Source organism: Hakea prostrata, chromosome 9 (genome assembly GCF_041222555.1).
Source record: "Hakea prostrata isolate BN-2017 chromosome 9, UWA_Hpros_2, whole genome shotgun sequence".
NCBI lineage: Eukaryota > Viridiplantae > Streptophyta > Magnoliopsida > Proteales > Proteaceae > Hakea > Hakea prostrata.
In genome coordinates this window covers 9,260,216-9,274,455 of record NC_142608.1, presented here as the reverse complement: position 1 = coordinate 9,274,455, position 14,240 = coordinate 9,260,216, and the positions used below count along the sequence as shown (strand labels likewise).

Genomic DNA, 14,240 nt, shown 5'->3' with positions numbered 1-14,240 from the left:
TCTTTATTAACATGTTTTAGTTTGTAATAATTTGGGGAATATGTACGTAATTTGTTCTTCAAAGTAAAACGACGGGACAGTATTGGAAACCTCAAGAATATTTCAAAAGTCAATCCATAGAGTTACGCGCCACTTCTGTTTCCGTCTCATCGGACGGTTACGAATTAAATCAAAGCGCCTCCGAAATGATCAGAAGGGAAAAATAATCGGTCCCACCATATTAGCCGTTACCTTCGGTCATATATCAAACTTCAATTACACAATAGTCCCTAATTTAGTGAAATCCCAAAGTACTCCTTTAGAGTTCTTCATGCGTAACACAAAACAGCCTTTCGATCATAGAGGTGTGTTTCGTAACAAAAAAAGATCATAGAGGTGTGTCAAAAGGGTAGATTGGTCATTTAAAAATTTCAAATATTTTGGTATTCTTCGTAAATTTATTTCAAACATAAGGCCGGAAATACATAATTTCCCTCTCTCTGTTTTTAAGTTAAGTTTCAGACCCGAAAGTGTTACTTCGTTGAGAGTTGGCTGTTGAGGGCTTTGGGCTGTTTTGATTTCCTTTTATTATCCGTTCTCAGATCTATCTTCTAGCGAATTCGAAGATAGATCTGAAGAAATGGCCAAAAATGGAAAAAAGCGGGAGTTATCTAAAATTTTGTTATTCTGATAAAGCAAAGTTTCTTCGAAGGAGGGTTTGATTCTTTTAATGGGAGAAGGTGGGTTTTAGGGATGTAGAAACAAAAGCTTCAAGGACCGTAACGATCTCAATAGCGTTGTTCTGTATTTGCCATTGATCCAATCTTCGTTGGAGCTCGCAATTCTCTATTTGTCGGCAAATGCAGGGCAGAACGTGTCTTGCTTTCTGGACTTTACGTTTATTTCGATGAAATGACTCGTAATTAGTGCTGAGGGTACTCCATATGAGAACTTTAGGGTTTTGTTGACGACGTTTCAGAAATTCAGTGCTCACATTTCGTTGAGGAAGAATTAAATTGGTTCCTCCTAAGAAATTTTCTCGGTAGGACGATTTTGGGATCTCGTAAAAGGGATTCCGGCGTCATGTTGTCTGCACTGTCCCCGTCGTTCGCTGCTCGTAGCTCGCTTGAAGAAATGCTGGAGTCCCTCCGGCAAAGAGATGATCGGTCGAAGGAGAAGGACACACCCCCTGCATTGCCTACTCGCCCCACCTCAAGAGCTCGGCTACCCTCGACAAGAAGGCCATTACCGGTGAACTTAAAAATTAGCGATTCTGCTAAGGAGTCTCGGCCAAATAATTGCAAAGAGAAGGAAGAGAAGAAGATTGACAGGGTTCTTCGCAAGGGAGACAGGGCGTCGAGTTCCAAACGTGCCAGTTTTGGAAGCAAAAAGATGGTCGTCGACCGTCGCACAGAATCTCCCTATGGTAGTAGAGATTTTGATCATCAAGTTGCAGCTTCGACATTGCTACAATCACTCGAGGAACCTGACTCAGGGGACAACGTTAGCTATTTTCTGAAGAAGGTATGTCATCCCCTGCTTCTAACCAAGTATGGATGCTTTCAAGTTTTGTGTGAGAAACAGCAGATGGATATGAGTCTTGGTTATCCCCCTTCCCCCTACCATCTCATTGTTGCTTTCCTTTCTGATGTCTCGAAAGTATTAAAAATTGGTAGCCATTGTTGCTAGTGACGGGACCCGTTCTAAACACTATGTTTCTTTGGAAGATCCCTCACTGTAATGATGTAACTAGATCTAAGTCTCAGAACAGTCTCCAAAACTTTTATCATCTCAAATCATCAGTCCCAAACAGCCGACAAGGTGCTCATTCAGATTGTATCTTGGATAATAGCTGAGGATCTATGATAGAGGAAATCCTAAGGCAATGTGAGGATATGGTCACTGCTAGTTCAGGGATAATTCAGCGTTCTAGTTCTGTACTTACTATTCTTTTTCTTGCAGCATATTTTTGCGTTGAAGATATAGAATTGTTCCCTTTTTTCCTTCTAGACATACCTGCCCTGTTGTTTCCATGACCTCTAATTTAAAAATTATAATATTTAAAGAGTGTGGGTAGTTAGAGCATTATTGGAGCCTTATGTCGTCTAGTAATTCATTTGTGGTTGTAGCTTATCATGATCCTTTATTGTGTGATTCTTTATGCAACTTTTCTTGATAGTTTTCCAAATCAAAAGAGATAATTTCCTGTCTATGGGGGATATTTACTAAGTTAGATCAATGATAATAGAAGCTTGAGATAGGCTATATACATGGAACCAAATGTTGTCAAAAATATGTTATTTTCAACAGGCACTAATAACAGAAACTACGTTTTCCTTAAATTCAACATGGTTAACACAATTAACATTAATATCAACTGAAATCATCAAAGCTTCGATCGACCTGTTGTCAAAGCAGCAAGGCAACCAAACCGATTGGGGGATCCGAGTAGGCAATTAGGCGACAAAGCGGTGCCTAGGCAGCAATAAGGCGACCAAAGCGGTTGGGTCAATTTTTGTTCAATATAAATACTTTTAAACTACTTTTCAATACAACTATTTTCTATAATAAGCTAAACAAATATTCAATATTCACATTCATAAAAAAAAAGCATTCAAGAATCATAATTATGAAAAATTATAAAAAAAAAAAACACAAACATAAGTTCATCTCATCAAACCATGGTTGTCAAAGTATTCGCCTAGGCATTTACTGATTCATTGATTCTTGATGTTGAATATGGCTTATGCTTCACATTCTATTGCCGACGGGCACAAGGGTCCCGCTCCTCGGTGAGCGGGCGGGGTCCGGGGAGGCCACTCCGGAGCAAAAAATAGGTTCTATGTCACTTTGGGCCTTGGAGTTCCTTTGTAGATTGGGTGTCAATTAAGCGGTTCAAAACAAAGCGGTTGAAAAACCGCTTTGCCGCCTAGGCGGCTGCTTTGACAACTATGGACTGAAATTTTTTTTCTTGACCACGATCAAATTCAAGGCGCGCCTAGGCGGACGCTTTGACAACTATGGACTGAAATATTTTTTCTTGACCACGATCAAATTCAAGGTTAAAATAATTAACTAATGTTTGAACAGCAGAATGAATGCCATCTCTTTCTTTCACGCCCCTCTATATTCCTCCAGAATGTTTATGCTTTCCACTATACACTATCATTTGCTAATTACCTAATAACTGCATTTCTGCACCATTCCCTTCCCCATTCGTTATGTGCTCTAAACTTATCATAACTTTGTTTCTTTGCTTCTATTAAAATGAGCATTATTTGAACTTACTTTGTCTCAGAAACTTCGAGTTTGGTGTCGGCTCTCAAATGGACAGTGGGAGTCAGGAAAAATTCAATCAACTTCCGCGGAGGATGCTGTCGTTTTCCTGTCAAATAGCAGTGTGAGTTAATTTTCTGGCTATTTTAGTATAAAATATGCAATAACCAGTGTCAAGTACTTCATTTATATCTTGCCACTACCCTCAGGCTGTGACAGTGCCTGTAGTAGATCTCCTTCCTGCAAACCCTGACATCCTTGAGGGCGTGGATGATCTTATACAACTTAGTTACTTGAATGAACCATCAGTTCTTCACAACCTTCAATACAGATACTGTCATGACAGGATCTATGTAAGTCTCATCTATGCATCTTTTTCTTGCTCACAGATAAATCTAGTTCCTAATTCCAGTAGGATACTTCTTTCACCCATCCATTTTTCCATTTGGCAGAGCAAAGCAGGACCTGTATTGATTGCTACCAACCCCTTTAAATCTGTCCCACTTTATGGAAATGATTTTGTCACAGCATATAGGGAGAAACTTATGGACAGCCCTCATGTCTATGCTATAGCTGATACTGCCTTCAACGAGATGATGTCAGGTACTGATTGTGTGGAATACTTCGATTCATATGTGTCATTGTGAATTTTTATGAGTCGTTAAACCAATCTTTTTCCTCATTCATTAGTTTGTTTTTGCAGAAGGCATAAACCAATCTATAATCATAAGGTAAGTTGAAGGATTAGTGTCTTAAATATGTGTGAAGGGTCCCCTCTTCCCAATTATCTTGAGATCTATCGCTTGCTGTCTAGTTGCATATGTGCCTTGAGTTTATTTTTCATGTTTCATGAACTATTATCCTCGGTCTAAAAATTATGATGGTCTTACTACAGCGGGGAAAGTGGAGCTGGAAAAACTGAAACAGCAAAGGTTGTGATGCAATATTTGGCTGCACTTGGAGGTGGCAGTGGAATAGAGTATGAAATTCTTCAGACAAATAACGTATTGGAAGCATTTGGCAATGCAAAAACGTCCAGGAATGACAATTCTAGCCGATTTGTGAGCCTTTCCCCCTGTTGTTTAATGATGCAAGCTGCTTTTAGATCTAGTGCTTTTAAGCTTACAGCCTTTCTTATGTTTAATTTAATCAGGCCAGATTTCTGATGTTTAAGATTTCTAGATTCCATGCTTCTTTTCTTTGTCTCATGTAAAGCCATTAGGGTTCAGATAATACTACTGTTAAACAGTTTTTTGGGAAAATTTAGAAAAGGTGCTCTGGGGCTGCTTTTCTCTGTACATTTTACTTCTTTGATGCATGAAATTTATCTATCAAAAAAGCAGTAAACGTATTTTTGTTGATGTGGTACAGGGAAAGCTGATTGAAATTCATTTTGGCAGAACTGGGAAAATTTGTGGTGCTAAGGTGCAAACTTGTAAGGATGTTGAGATGATTTATTTGCCATATTGGAATTCATTGTTAGTGCCTTTTTTAAGAAGTGCAGTATCCAAATAATAACTAACTCTGGTCCCACTTTGCTTCTGTTCATCCAACTTGTTTTGGCCTTCGAAAAATTTGGGCAGTCCTGCTGGAGAAGGTACTGTCCTATCTGAATTTTGACTTGTCTTTTCAGTTTATTTTCTTATCACAATTATGAGAATTTGTTCTCTTGTGAGCAGTCTAGAGTGGTGCAACTAGCTAAGGGAGAGAGGTCATACCATATCTTCTATCAACTTTGTGCTGGTGCCTCGTCATCTCTAAAAGGTTTTTGTTCATTCGTGTTGTGTTTGTGGAACTCTCATTTATGCTCAATGTATTTGTTGGGCAGCTTCTTGTCAATTTTGATCTAATAATAAGTGCTTTTTTAGGAACAAAAATTAGAGTTAATTTTGATCATTTGAGGTAGCACAAACACGTTCATCAGAGGCCTGTAAATTCCCCTATATGGAGAAGTGGTTTAATCCGGATTGAAGAATCTTGAAGAGGTAGGGCAGACCTAGGGTAACCTTAAGAGAAGTGGTGAGAAAGGATATGCATAGCTTAGGGCCTGGTATCTAGTATGGCTATGGCCGCAAACAGAGTTGATTGGAAGGTAATAACTTTGTTGCCAACCCCATTTAGTTGGGACAAGGCTGCTTCTTTTTGTTGTTTCAAGGTTTTGCAATTTTTGATGTGGCATGAATAAAGCTATAGCTTTGCCTTGCTGCAAATGGGACAGAGATCTAGTCAGGTTGGAATTTGATGATGAAAGAGTCTTTCTAGGTCAGGTGTTTTCTGTATTAGATGCTTCTGATAATCTAATTAGTATGTTTTCATGGATACTTGATGTACCACCCATGCACAAGATTGAGGGTCCATTACATATTTGTTTTCTTGGGTCTTGTAGGTAAGCTGGTATGTACCCCATTTTTTGAAAATAAAATAAAAATTTATCAGAAGAAGGTCAAGAGTTCAATACCTGTATTATGCAATTATGTTGTTTTGAATCCATATTCATAATAGAGAATCATGGGTAGACTATGGAGAATAGTTAGAGAATTTATTGAGAGGAAATAGTAGGGCAGTGTGAAGAATTAGGACATTAGCAAGAAAGAAGTAAAGAAATGATAAAAAGGGGGCATTTCAAACTGAAAACCAAATCAAAACAAGGTAAGAAATAAAGTAAGCCATAGGACAATAGAGTTCAAAGAATTGGAAAGGTGGAGGGGTTAGAGAAGAAATAGGATAAGAGGGAGAGAGAGACTCCCAAAACAAAGGAAAAGAGAAGCTAAAAAGAAACCAAAAATGAAAGAGGGTCTAGTGTGTGCTAGAAGAAGGAAATGAAGCAAAGGGAGATCGAGAGAGAAGTAAACGAGACAAGAGGAAATCATGAAAGGGGAAAGAGAAAAGAAGGAGAAAGAATAAGGAGAAGCCTGAAGGTCATACCCACCCTTAATCTGGTAATATTTTAGATATATTACACTTTGATTTCATTTTGAGATCATGACATCCTAGATCTTGTTTGTGGACTTTTTTTTTTGTTAATTTAGGTAAATGTTAATTGATTATTTTCCTTTACCTTAATCAGGTAATAGTTGAACCCCATGCTAGGAACCCTATGATCTCTATTTTTAACCTATGACATTGATGGGAAATTTCTAAAAGAGATCATGAGATTTACTCTTAAGATTATAATTACCTAGTGGACTTTCCAATATTTTTTAACTAAAAGAGATCATGCCCATAAGGACCCAAGTTGTCATCTATTATGACTTGAAAGGGACTATAGGGCAACCCTTAGAAAGGGCTAGGATAATCTCTTTTGGTTTTCCAAATACTTGAAAACTCGAGGAGATTAAGGGAGATCTATTTATTTCCTATATCTAATTATTTGCGTTTCTTATCTTCTTTATCTTCTTGATATTTTGATGTATCTTATAGGAATGATGATCTAGATTAGTGTGGGAACATTCTTCATAATATTCCTCTAGGTTCGAATGGTAGAAGCATAAAATTTGGAAGGAAAATTCATTGAGTTTTCGTAAAAGCCTAGGTTGGGCCTACTTTGGCTCGAAATATAGTTTTGAATCTTTTGACTTAATTGGCAGCATACCTTTGTTTTAGGATTTATGTAGGAATCTTAGAATATTGTTCGATGCTTGATTAGGTGCAAAGACTCTTGCTTGTGAGGATGTAGAAGCATGCTTTGATTCTTAATTCACATTATAATTGTACAGATGAGTGGGATCAGCTTTGATTTTTGGAGATTTTATCATACTTTGATTATCATGCATCATTACTGTTCTTGTGTTGATTATATATATTGTATTAGGTGGGATTGTTATTGATGATGTGGACGGTGAGGATGTTGATGAGATATTGTGCTGTATGCTAGATGAATTATTTTGATTCAATGCTTCATCTATTGCAAAGTATGAGATGCAAATATGAGTATAATAGGTCATGACCTCATTGTGAGCGTGTACGTGCATATGGTTGGGTAGACATACCCGATACTATGAACATTGCTAGAAGGGGTGCTAGTGTTAGATTATCCTATATAGGTAAACTTGATGAGATCATGATGAGCTTCATGGCCTATAGTACTAATGAGGGTCAAAATAGAGAAGAAAGAAGGATAAAGAAGAAATGGGAAAGAAGGATAAAGAAGAAATGGGAAAGAAGGTGAAATCTGAGGAGAATTAGACTTGAAGAAGGGAAGAAGGAGAAGAACACTCATAAGAAGAAAAAGAGAAGAGGAGGGGGGTTGCAAATGCCTAATGCTAAAGCTTCAATTCATCTTTTTTCCCTCTTCAAAAGCCTCCTCTTCTCATTGCAATATAAGGGCCTATTTATAGCTAGGCTAAAGCTTTACAAGAAATAAAAACTTAATATACTAAAAATACAAAACTAATATCCTAGTAAGTAGCAACAATAGAATCTCATGAAAATTGAAAACTAATTAAAATTAGAAACTACTAGGCTTTATATTTCAACCACATGCATAAATAACTAAAATAGAAACTAAACTAAGGTCTTAAATCTCCCAAGAATAAAATCTTCAATAAACCTGATCTTGGGCCTCACAAAATCTTTTGTGAATATTCCCAATATGCGAAATAATGGTCGACACTGTTTATGTGAACAGCGTGTTGGCCTCTTTTTGGCCTGCTAAAAGACCATCTGAATTGAATGGGCTGGCTTGAGCTGGCTTGGTCCATTGCAGGTTCACTTCGTCTTGGTTCCATGCTGGTTGTCTTTGATGAAACCCTTATAATACCTTGAAAAATTAATACAAAGTTGCAAGAATTAACAAGATAGACTCTGGTTTCTATGGTGCCAATCACCTTGGTGTTCCCTCAGCCTACGGCTGCCCACAAGACTCTCCAAAATATTCCATTCCTCTCTCTTCCCTCTTTCCCTCTATTTATTATCTCAAATAACCCTAACTAACCCTTATTCTTCTCTCTCTCTCTCTCTCCTCATCCTAGGGTCCTAACAACTACCGGCCTCTCTTAAATCACCTTGTCCTCAAGGTGATGGAAAATTTGAAGAAGTTTAGCCCTCTGCATGCTTGCCACATAACTAGGCCATTGCAGTCCCTCACAAGCAATATATTAGACACCAAAAACGCAATGTTTGCCATTTTTTTTCTTCCATTGCTATCCGGAGCAGCACGAATAGCACCATGATCAGCCAAAAGACTTCGCCGATTGATCCCTTGACGAGCATTCTCTAGCAACAATATGGTACTTACGCAATTTTGATATCCCATTCCTGAACAAATCATCTGAGGAAATCTGCTGCTTTTGCAACGCAAAATTTTTCTTTTTTTAAAAGATTTTCAATCTGTAGTCCCACGCAGAGTTTGTTGTGAAGATGGTGTATTGAGTTTCTTAATGTCTCCAGCACCTCTTCCAAAAATAGGTCGCAACCCCGCAAACTCGCCGGAATCGAGCGTTGCGTCTCCTCCTTGGGTTGTCGCAATCGCTGCCCATTCTCGTGGCCTCTCTTTCCATCTCCGTTTCGGGAGGTTGAAGACGATGCCGTGTCCCCTTCTTGGCTCGGTCAGACCGCTGGTTCATTGGTGCGGACTGAGTCTTGGGTTGAGCCTTAATTGGGCTTGGTTTGTTTGAGTAATATGGGCCCAAAATAATAATGAGAAAATGTGGGTTTTGGGTTAATGAAATGGGGCAGGCCCATGAGTGATGGTTAAAACGGGTGGGGTCCAAAAACTTAAAACCATGGATTACAAGAAATGGGTTGGGCATTGGGTTGATGGGCTGAATTGGGCTTTGGGTCTTAAAAGTGGAATGGGTTAAGACATGGTTTTATGTAATGAGATGGGCCTGGGTTTACTAATATAGGTTGGGCCCAAGGTGGGTTATTTAAATGGGTTAGGCCTAAGCTTTTAAAAGTGTTGATGAAGGAATCTGGGTTGGGTATTGGGCTAAGGAAGTAAAATGGGCTGGGGTTTAAAGAAATAGGTTGGGGCCAAGGTGGTTTCTTTGGGGGTCTAACGGTCCAATCTTTGTATTGGATATGTTTGGGCCCAATGTGTGAGTCAAAGCCTAGCTGAAGGTGGCCCAAATAATACAATCTTTGGCCCATTCGGTTTGGTTCAAACCCACGAACCAGTTTGAGGTGAACCGAACCAACTCCACTAACCCTAACTCTCCATTGTCTTCTTTCTTTCTTACGAACAGAGCTTCTCGCCGTCGCCTGGAACCTTCTGCTGTTTGCTACTGATTTCCCTCTATGCCACTTCTTGTCACCACCTCTTGATTTACCGGCAGGATACTGCACTTCCACTCTAGTCCGGCAGGAACTCTCACTCGAACCTCTATTTTTCTTTCCCTTCCACGTTTGGTGAAGCGTAACTTCCGTCACCAGCAGCACTCCGCCCTCCGATTGATGTTTTCTTTCGGCTTTGTTTATAGCTAATCCATGCCATTTTTCAACGTGCACTTTCGAATCGACTTCGGCTACGTTTGTCTCAACCACCACACTGTGGTTGTCCAAAGTTGAGATGGATTTCTTATCACTCTCATCTCTGAAAATCATTCTTAAGGCCTCCGTGAAGTTTGCCCAATCCAATTTTGACCAGCGTCTCCGGTAGACCCAATCTAACGCATCATCTTCCAGATGTTCAATCGCCACCCCCAACCACTGCTCTTCCTCGATCTGATTCTCCCAACAGAAGAGAAGAACCTCTAAAATCCATCTCTCAACTCCTCCACCGGAAAATGAAGGTAGTGCCATCACCTCCTTGGATTGTGAATGCTCTGATACCAATTGATGAAACCTTATAATACCTTGAAAAATTAATACAAAGTTGCAAGAATTAACAAGACAAGACTCTGGTCCAATCCCTTCTAATAGGTCCAAGGTGTACTTTCCTTGAGAGAGAGACAAATACCGTTAGGTGTTAGCAGAGTAAGCCAACTTCAACCCAAGAAAGTACTTGAGCTTGTCCATGTCTTTTAACCCAAACTCTGTCCCCAATAAAGTCTTCAAGGCTGTAATTTCCTCCTCACTGCTTCCTGTGATGACAATAACGTCCACATAAGTACTGAAGTATGAGGTCCATTTTGCTTGATAAATAGAGCATGGTCTGCATTACTTTGCCTGTAGCCATAAGAGCTCGTTGCCTTGTGAAATCTTGCAAACTAAGCCCTAGGGGACTGCTTTGGACCATGTAAGGCTCTTCTTACTGTACACTTTCCTAAGGGTCTATGGACTAGAATAGCCAAGTGGCACATCCATATACACTTCTTGCTAAAGCTTTCTATGTAGGAAAGCATTTTTCATATCTAATTATTGAAGACTCCATCCTTGATTTACATCACATGAGAGAACAACCCGGAGAATATTCATTTTGGCAATTGGGGTAAACGTCTCCTAGTAGTCAATGCCATAAGTTTGAGTACACCACTCTTGCTTTAGACCTCTCAATGGTTCCATGTGCTTTGTGTTTGATCACAAACACCCATTTGCACCCAATAGTCTTCTTTCTTGCAGGCAAAGATACCAAATCTCATGTCTTATTTTTTTCTTCTTCTAGGGCTTGCATTTCCTCATTTATAGCTTTCTTCCATTTTGAGTGAGACATTGCCTTTTGCCATGAGTTAGGATAGAAGTGGAAGATAAAGAGGAAATAAAGCTTTGAAATTCTGGGGGATGGGAACTGATATGACATATGATTAGAAATAGGGTGTTTGGTGCGAGTACTTGGCTGTTTTCTTAATGCAACAGGCAAATAAGATTAGAGATAGACTCACTAAGAGGAGCAGTTGTTTCAGGACTAGGATTTGGTGCTTTCAATTGCCATGGCTTAGGGGGGGAATCTTCTGCTTCCTTTGGTAGGTCTTCAAAGGAGGTCTAGGCTCCCCTTACACATCATCCTCTAGCTGTGCCTATCCAGTCACTTCATCTTCCAATGGGAAATTTGCCAAAGGAAATTCAACAATGGGAACTTTAGGAGGTATTTCAAGGAACACCAGAGCTTCTTCACTAATACTCTCCCCTCGAAGAAGAGTAGGGGAAAAAAGGGACCTGTTCTTGAAAAATAACGTCCATAGACAAAAAATCGACGAGAGCCAAGATGGTAACATTTACCCCTTTTGTGTAGGGGGATAACCCAAGAATATCCATTGTAGCCTCCGAGGGTCTAGATTACCGTGACTATGATGGTTGCAAACAAATGCGACATAGCCAAAGACCTTAGGAGGAACAATAAAGGTGGCTATCCCTAAGAGAACCTCACAAGGACAACAATGTTCTAAGACATGGGAAGGCATCCTATTAATTAGATAGATAGTAGTTTGAACCGCATCACTCCAAAAGCAAGGGGCACATGCATAGTAAACATAAGAGAGCGTGCCACCTCCAAAAGATGCCTATTTTTGCACTCTGCTACCCCATTTTGGGGAGGTGTATCTACACAACTAGTTTGATGGATAATCACATAATTAACATTGGAAGAGGGAAAACCACCACCCAAATATTTAGTCCCATTATCAGTCCAAAGGATTTTTATTATAGCTCCAAACTGGGTCATAACAATATTATGGAAATTTAAGAAACAGGAAAATGCATCATTTTTTTTGGTGTAAGAGATAAACCCAATTAGTTCTAGTGTAACAATCAATGAATGTAACAAACCAATGATGACCATAGATAGACATAATCCGAGAAGGACCCCACAGATCAAAATAAACAATAGAAAAGGAACTTTACTTCTATTATTAGAAATTGGATAAATATGTCTAGTTTGCTTGTTTAAAATACGGGCATCACTACGAAAATCACTCAAGTTGCACATTTTAACAAAATCAGGAAATAGTCTAGACAAAACTAACAAAGAAATGTGGCCAAGACGATTATGCCATTGAAACAACGACACTAATGCAGGAGAAGATCATGCAGAATCTGTATAAAGAGCCGATGGAGAACGTCCAAAAAGTAATGCCCCCTTCTTGTTTACCACTGCCAATCGACACCTCATTTCTAGGTCTTGAAAAACACAATGAAATGGAAAGAAAATTATTTTGTAGTTCATATCATGGGTTAGGCTACTAATGGACAACAAATCAGCCAAAAATTAGGAACATGTAAAACAGAAGAAAGGGTGAGGGTAGGTGAATAGATAATGGAGTCCTTTCTAGAAATAGGTGATAGGGATCCATCAGCTGTTTGAACATCGTGAGAAAAAGGATAGAAGAATCAGTATGAAATAGAGAAGATGAGTCTGTCATGCGGTCAGTTGCCAAGAGTCAATTATCCAGGAGGGATAGATAGAATTGACGTTGTGACAACTGAAAATACCCGATGGAGGTTGGGAACCAGAGGTAGATGTAACGACAGATGCTACATTCATGGTAGAAGATCTCGCCTCCTCAAAAAATCGAGATCTCGACCATCTCAGCGAGATCTCGGTCGAGATATACAAATTTTTGGCGTCAAACTCGGTGGCCCATCTCGGTGGATTTTAGGGTCCCAATTTGGTTGACACTTTGTATTAGACTATTTAAGGCATTTTGAACACATTGGTGGCCTTGGATTTGTCAGAAAACAACCCTATTTATGATTTATAAGTCTACCCATAGTGTGAAACCGAAGTGTTGTAAGATTAGGGAATGCAAGGTTATACAACATGTAATATAGAACCTTTAAGGAATATAAATGAAAAGCAAGTGTATCAAATGCATCAAGCAACCTTAATGTTATCAAAATTCCATGAGTATCACAATCTCAATTTTCAAGAATAGAATAATAAAATTATACAACCATTAGAAGTTCTATATAAGTCATTAAATCATAAGTTTATAAGACAAGTAGAGAATGATTGATCTTCCTTCGATGTTGTAGATGTGCTAAGAGTAATTGCAGTTGAAAATTAAGCCAAAATCCACAAAAAAAGACAAAAATTGCGAGTTCCAGCGAGATCCAGGGCGAGATATGGTGAGATCTCGAGCGAGATATCCCAACTCTCTGCTCTCGACCTCCATCTCGTCTCGTTTATCTAAAAAAACGAGATATCTTGCGAGATCTCCCACCATGGCTACATTCGCGCTCGGAGTTGACCTAGAAGAGGATCCATCAAGCCTGGTCATAAGTTGGGGAACGAGATTATGGATCTCATTTGAGGAAATATGTGTTGGAGTACTCTGGATGTCTAGAATAGCCTGATTGCATATGCAGGATTGCTGCCCCTACTTCCACTCCTACCTCCTCCTCGGGAACTTGTTGGACATTCTTGTTACTTCTAACACTTATCCTTTGTATGGTGTTACTTCCCATAAATATTCACACTTCACAGGAGGCTGAGAATCACCAAAACTAGGCTTAGGATTACCACAACCAGCAGCTAATGTGGACCTGTGAGGAGTCTGTGTATGCACCATCGCTATCCGCTGATTGTCCTCTGTATCCACCTTGGCATAGGCTTGCTCCAGAGAGGGAAAGGGCTCACGAGAAAGAATGTGTGCGTGAACCTGATCATACTCTATGTTTAATTTTTCTAGAAAATCATAAACTTGAAGCTTGTCCTCCACTTCTGATAAGAAATAGCATCTTCAACATTCTTTGGTGTAAATTTTCCATAAAAATCTAAGGTCTGGTAGTATCCTCGAAGTGTATTATAATACTGAGAAAGAGAGAAACGTCTTTCAGTTGCAACTGGTGAATCTTCCATTTGATTTCAAAGCATTGTGCGTCATTACCTACTTTGGAGTATATATCTTGAGCAACCTTCCAAATAGTTGTAGCATTTGGGAGGAGAAAGTTCTCTGTTGTGCTTGGTTCGATGGAATTAAGAAGAAATCCCATGACCAAACATTCATTTGTATACCACTTGGTAAATTGCGGATCAAAAGAGGAAGGCTTGGTAGAGGTTCCATCAAGATGGTCAGTAAGACCACGAACACCAACTACAAGAGAAACAGAATGAGACTACCGTAGATAATTGGTCCCATTCAGTTTGATAGTAGTCATCTGAAGCGGAG

At 39.2% G+C, this 14,240-nt stretch overlaps 1 protein-coding gene across 1 annotated transcript in view; it reads left to right on the top strand.

Moving 5' to 3' along the window:
- Positions 1-495: 495 nt before the first annotated feature.
- The window catches only part of LOC149004534 (myosin-2-like), a 58,604-nt gene continuing 44,859 nt past the window's right edge, over positions 496-14,240 (top strand). Inside the window, exons 1-9 of the mRNA XM_089169298.1 lie at positions 496-1,503; positions 3,278-3,379; positions 3,465-3,608; positions 3,708-3,858; positions 3,959-3,986; positions 4,151-4,316; positions 4,627-4,690; positions 4,839-4,852; positions 4,935-5,019. Of these exons, the coding sequence (XP_089025424.1) occupies positions 1,063-1,503; positions 3,278-3,379; positions 3,465-3,608; positions 3,708-3,858; positions 3,959-3,986; positions 4,151-4,316; positions 4,627-4,690; positions 4,839-4,852; positions 4,935-5,019 (1,195 nt within the window). The 5' untranslated portion in view covers positions 496-1,062. The remainder of the gene's footprint in view (positions 1,504-3,277; positions 3,380-3,464; positions 3,609-3,707; positions 3,859-3,958; positions 3,987-4,150; positions 4,317-4,626; positions 4,691-4,838; positions 4,853-4,934; positions 5,020-14,240) is intronic.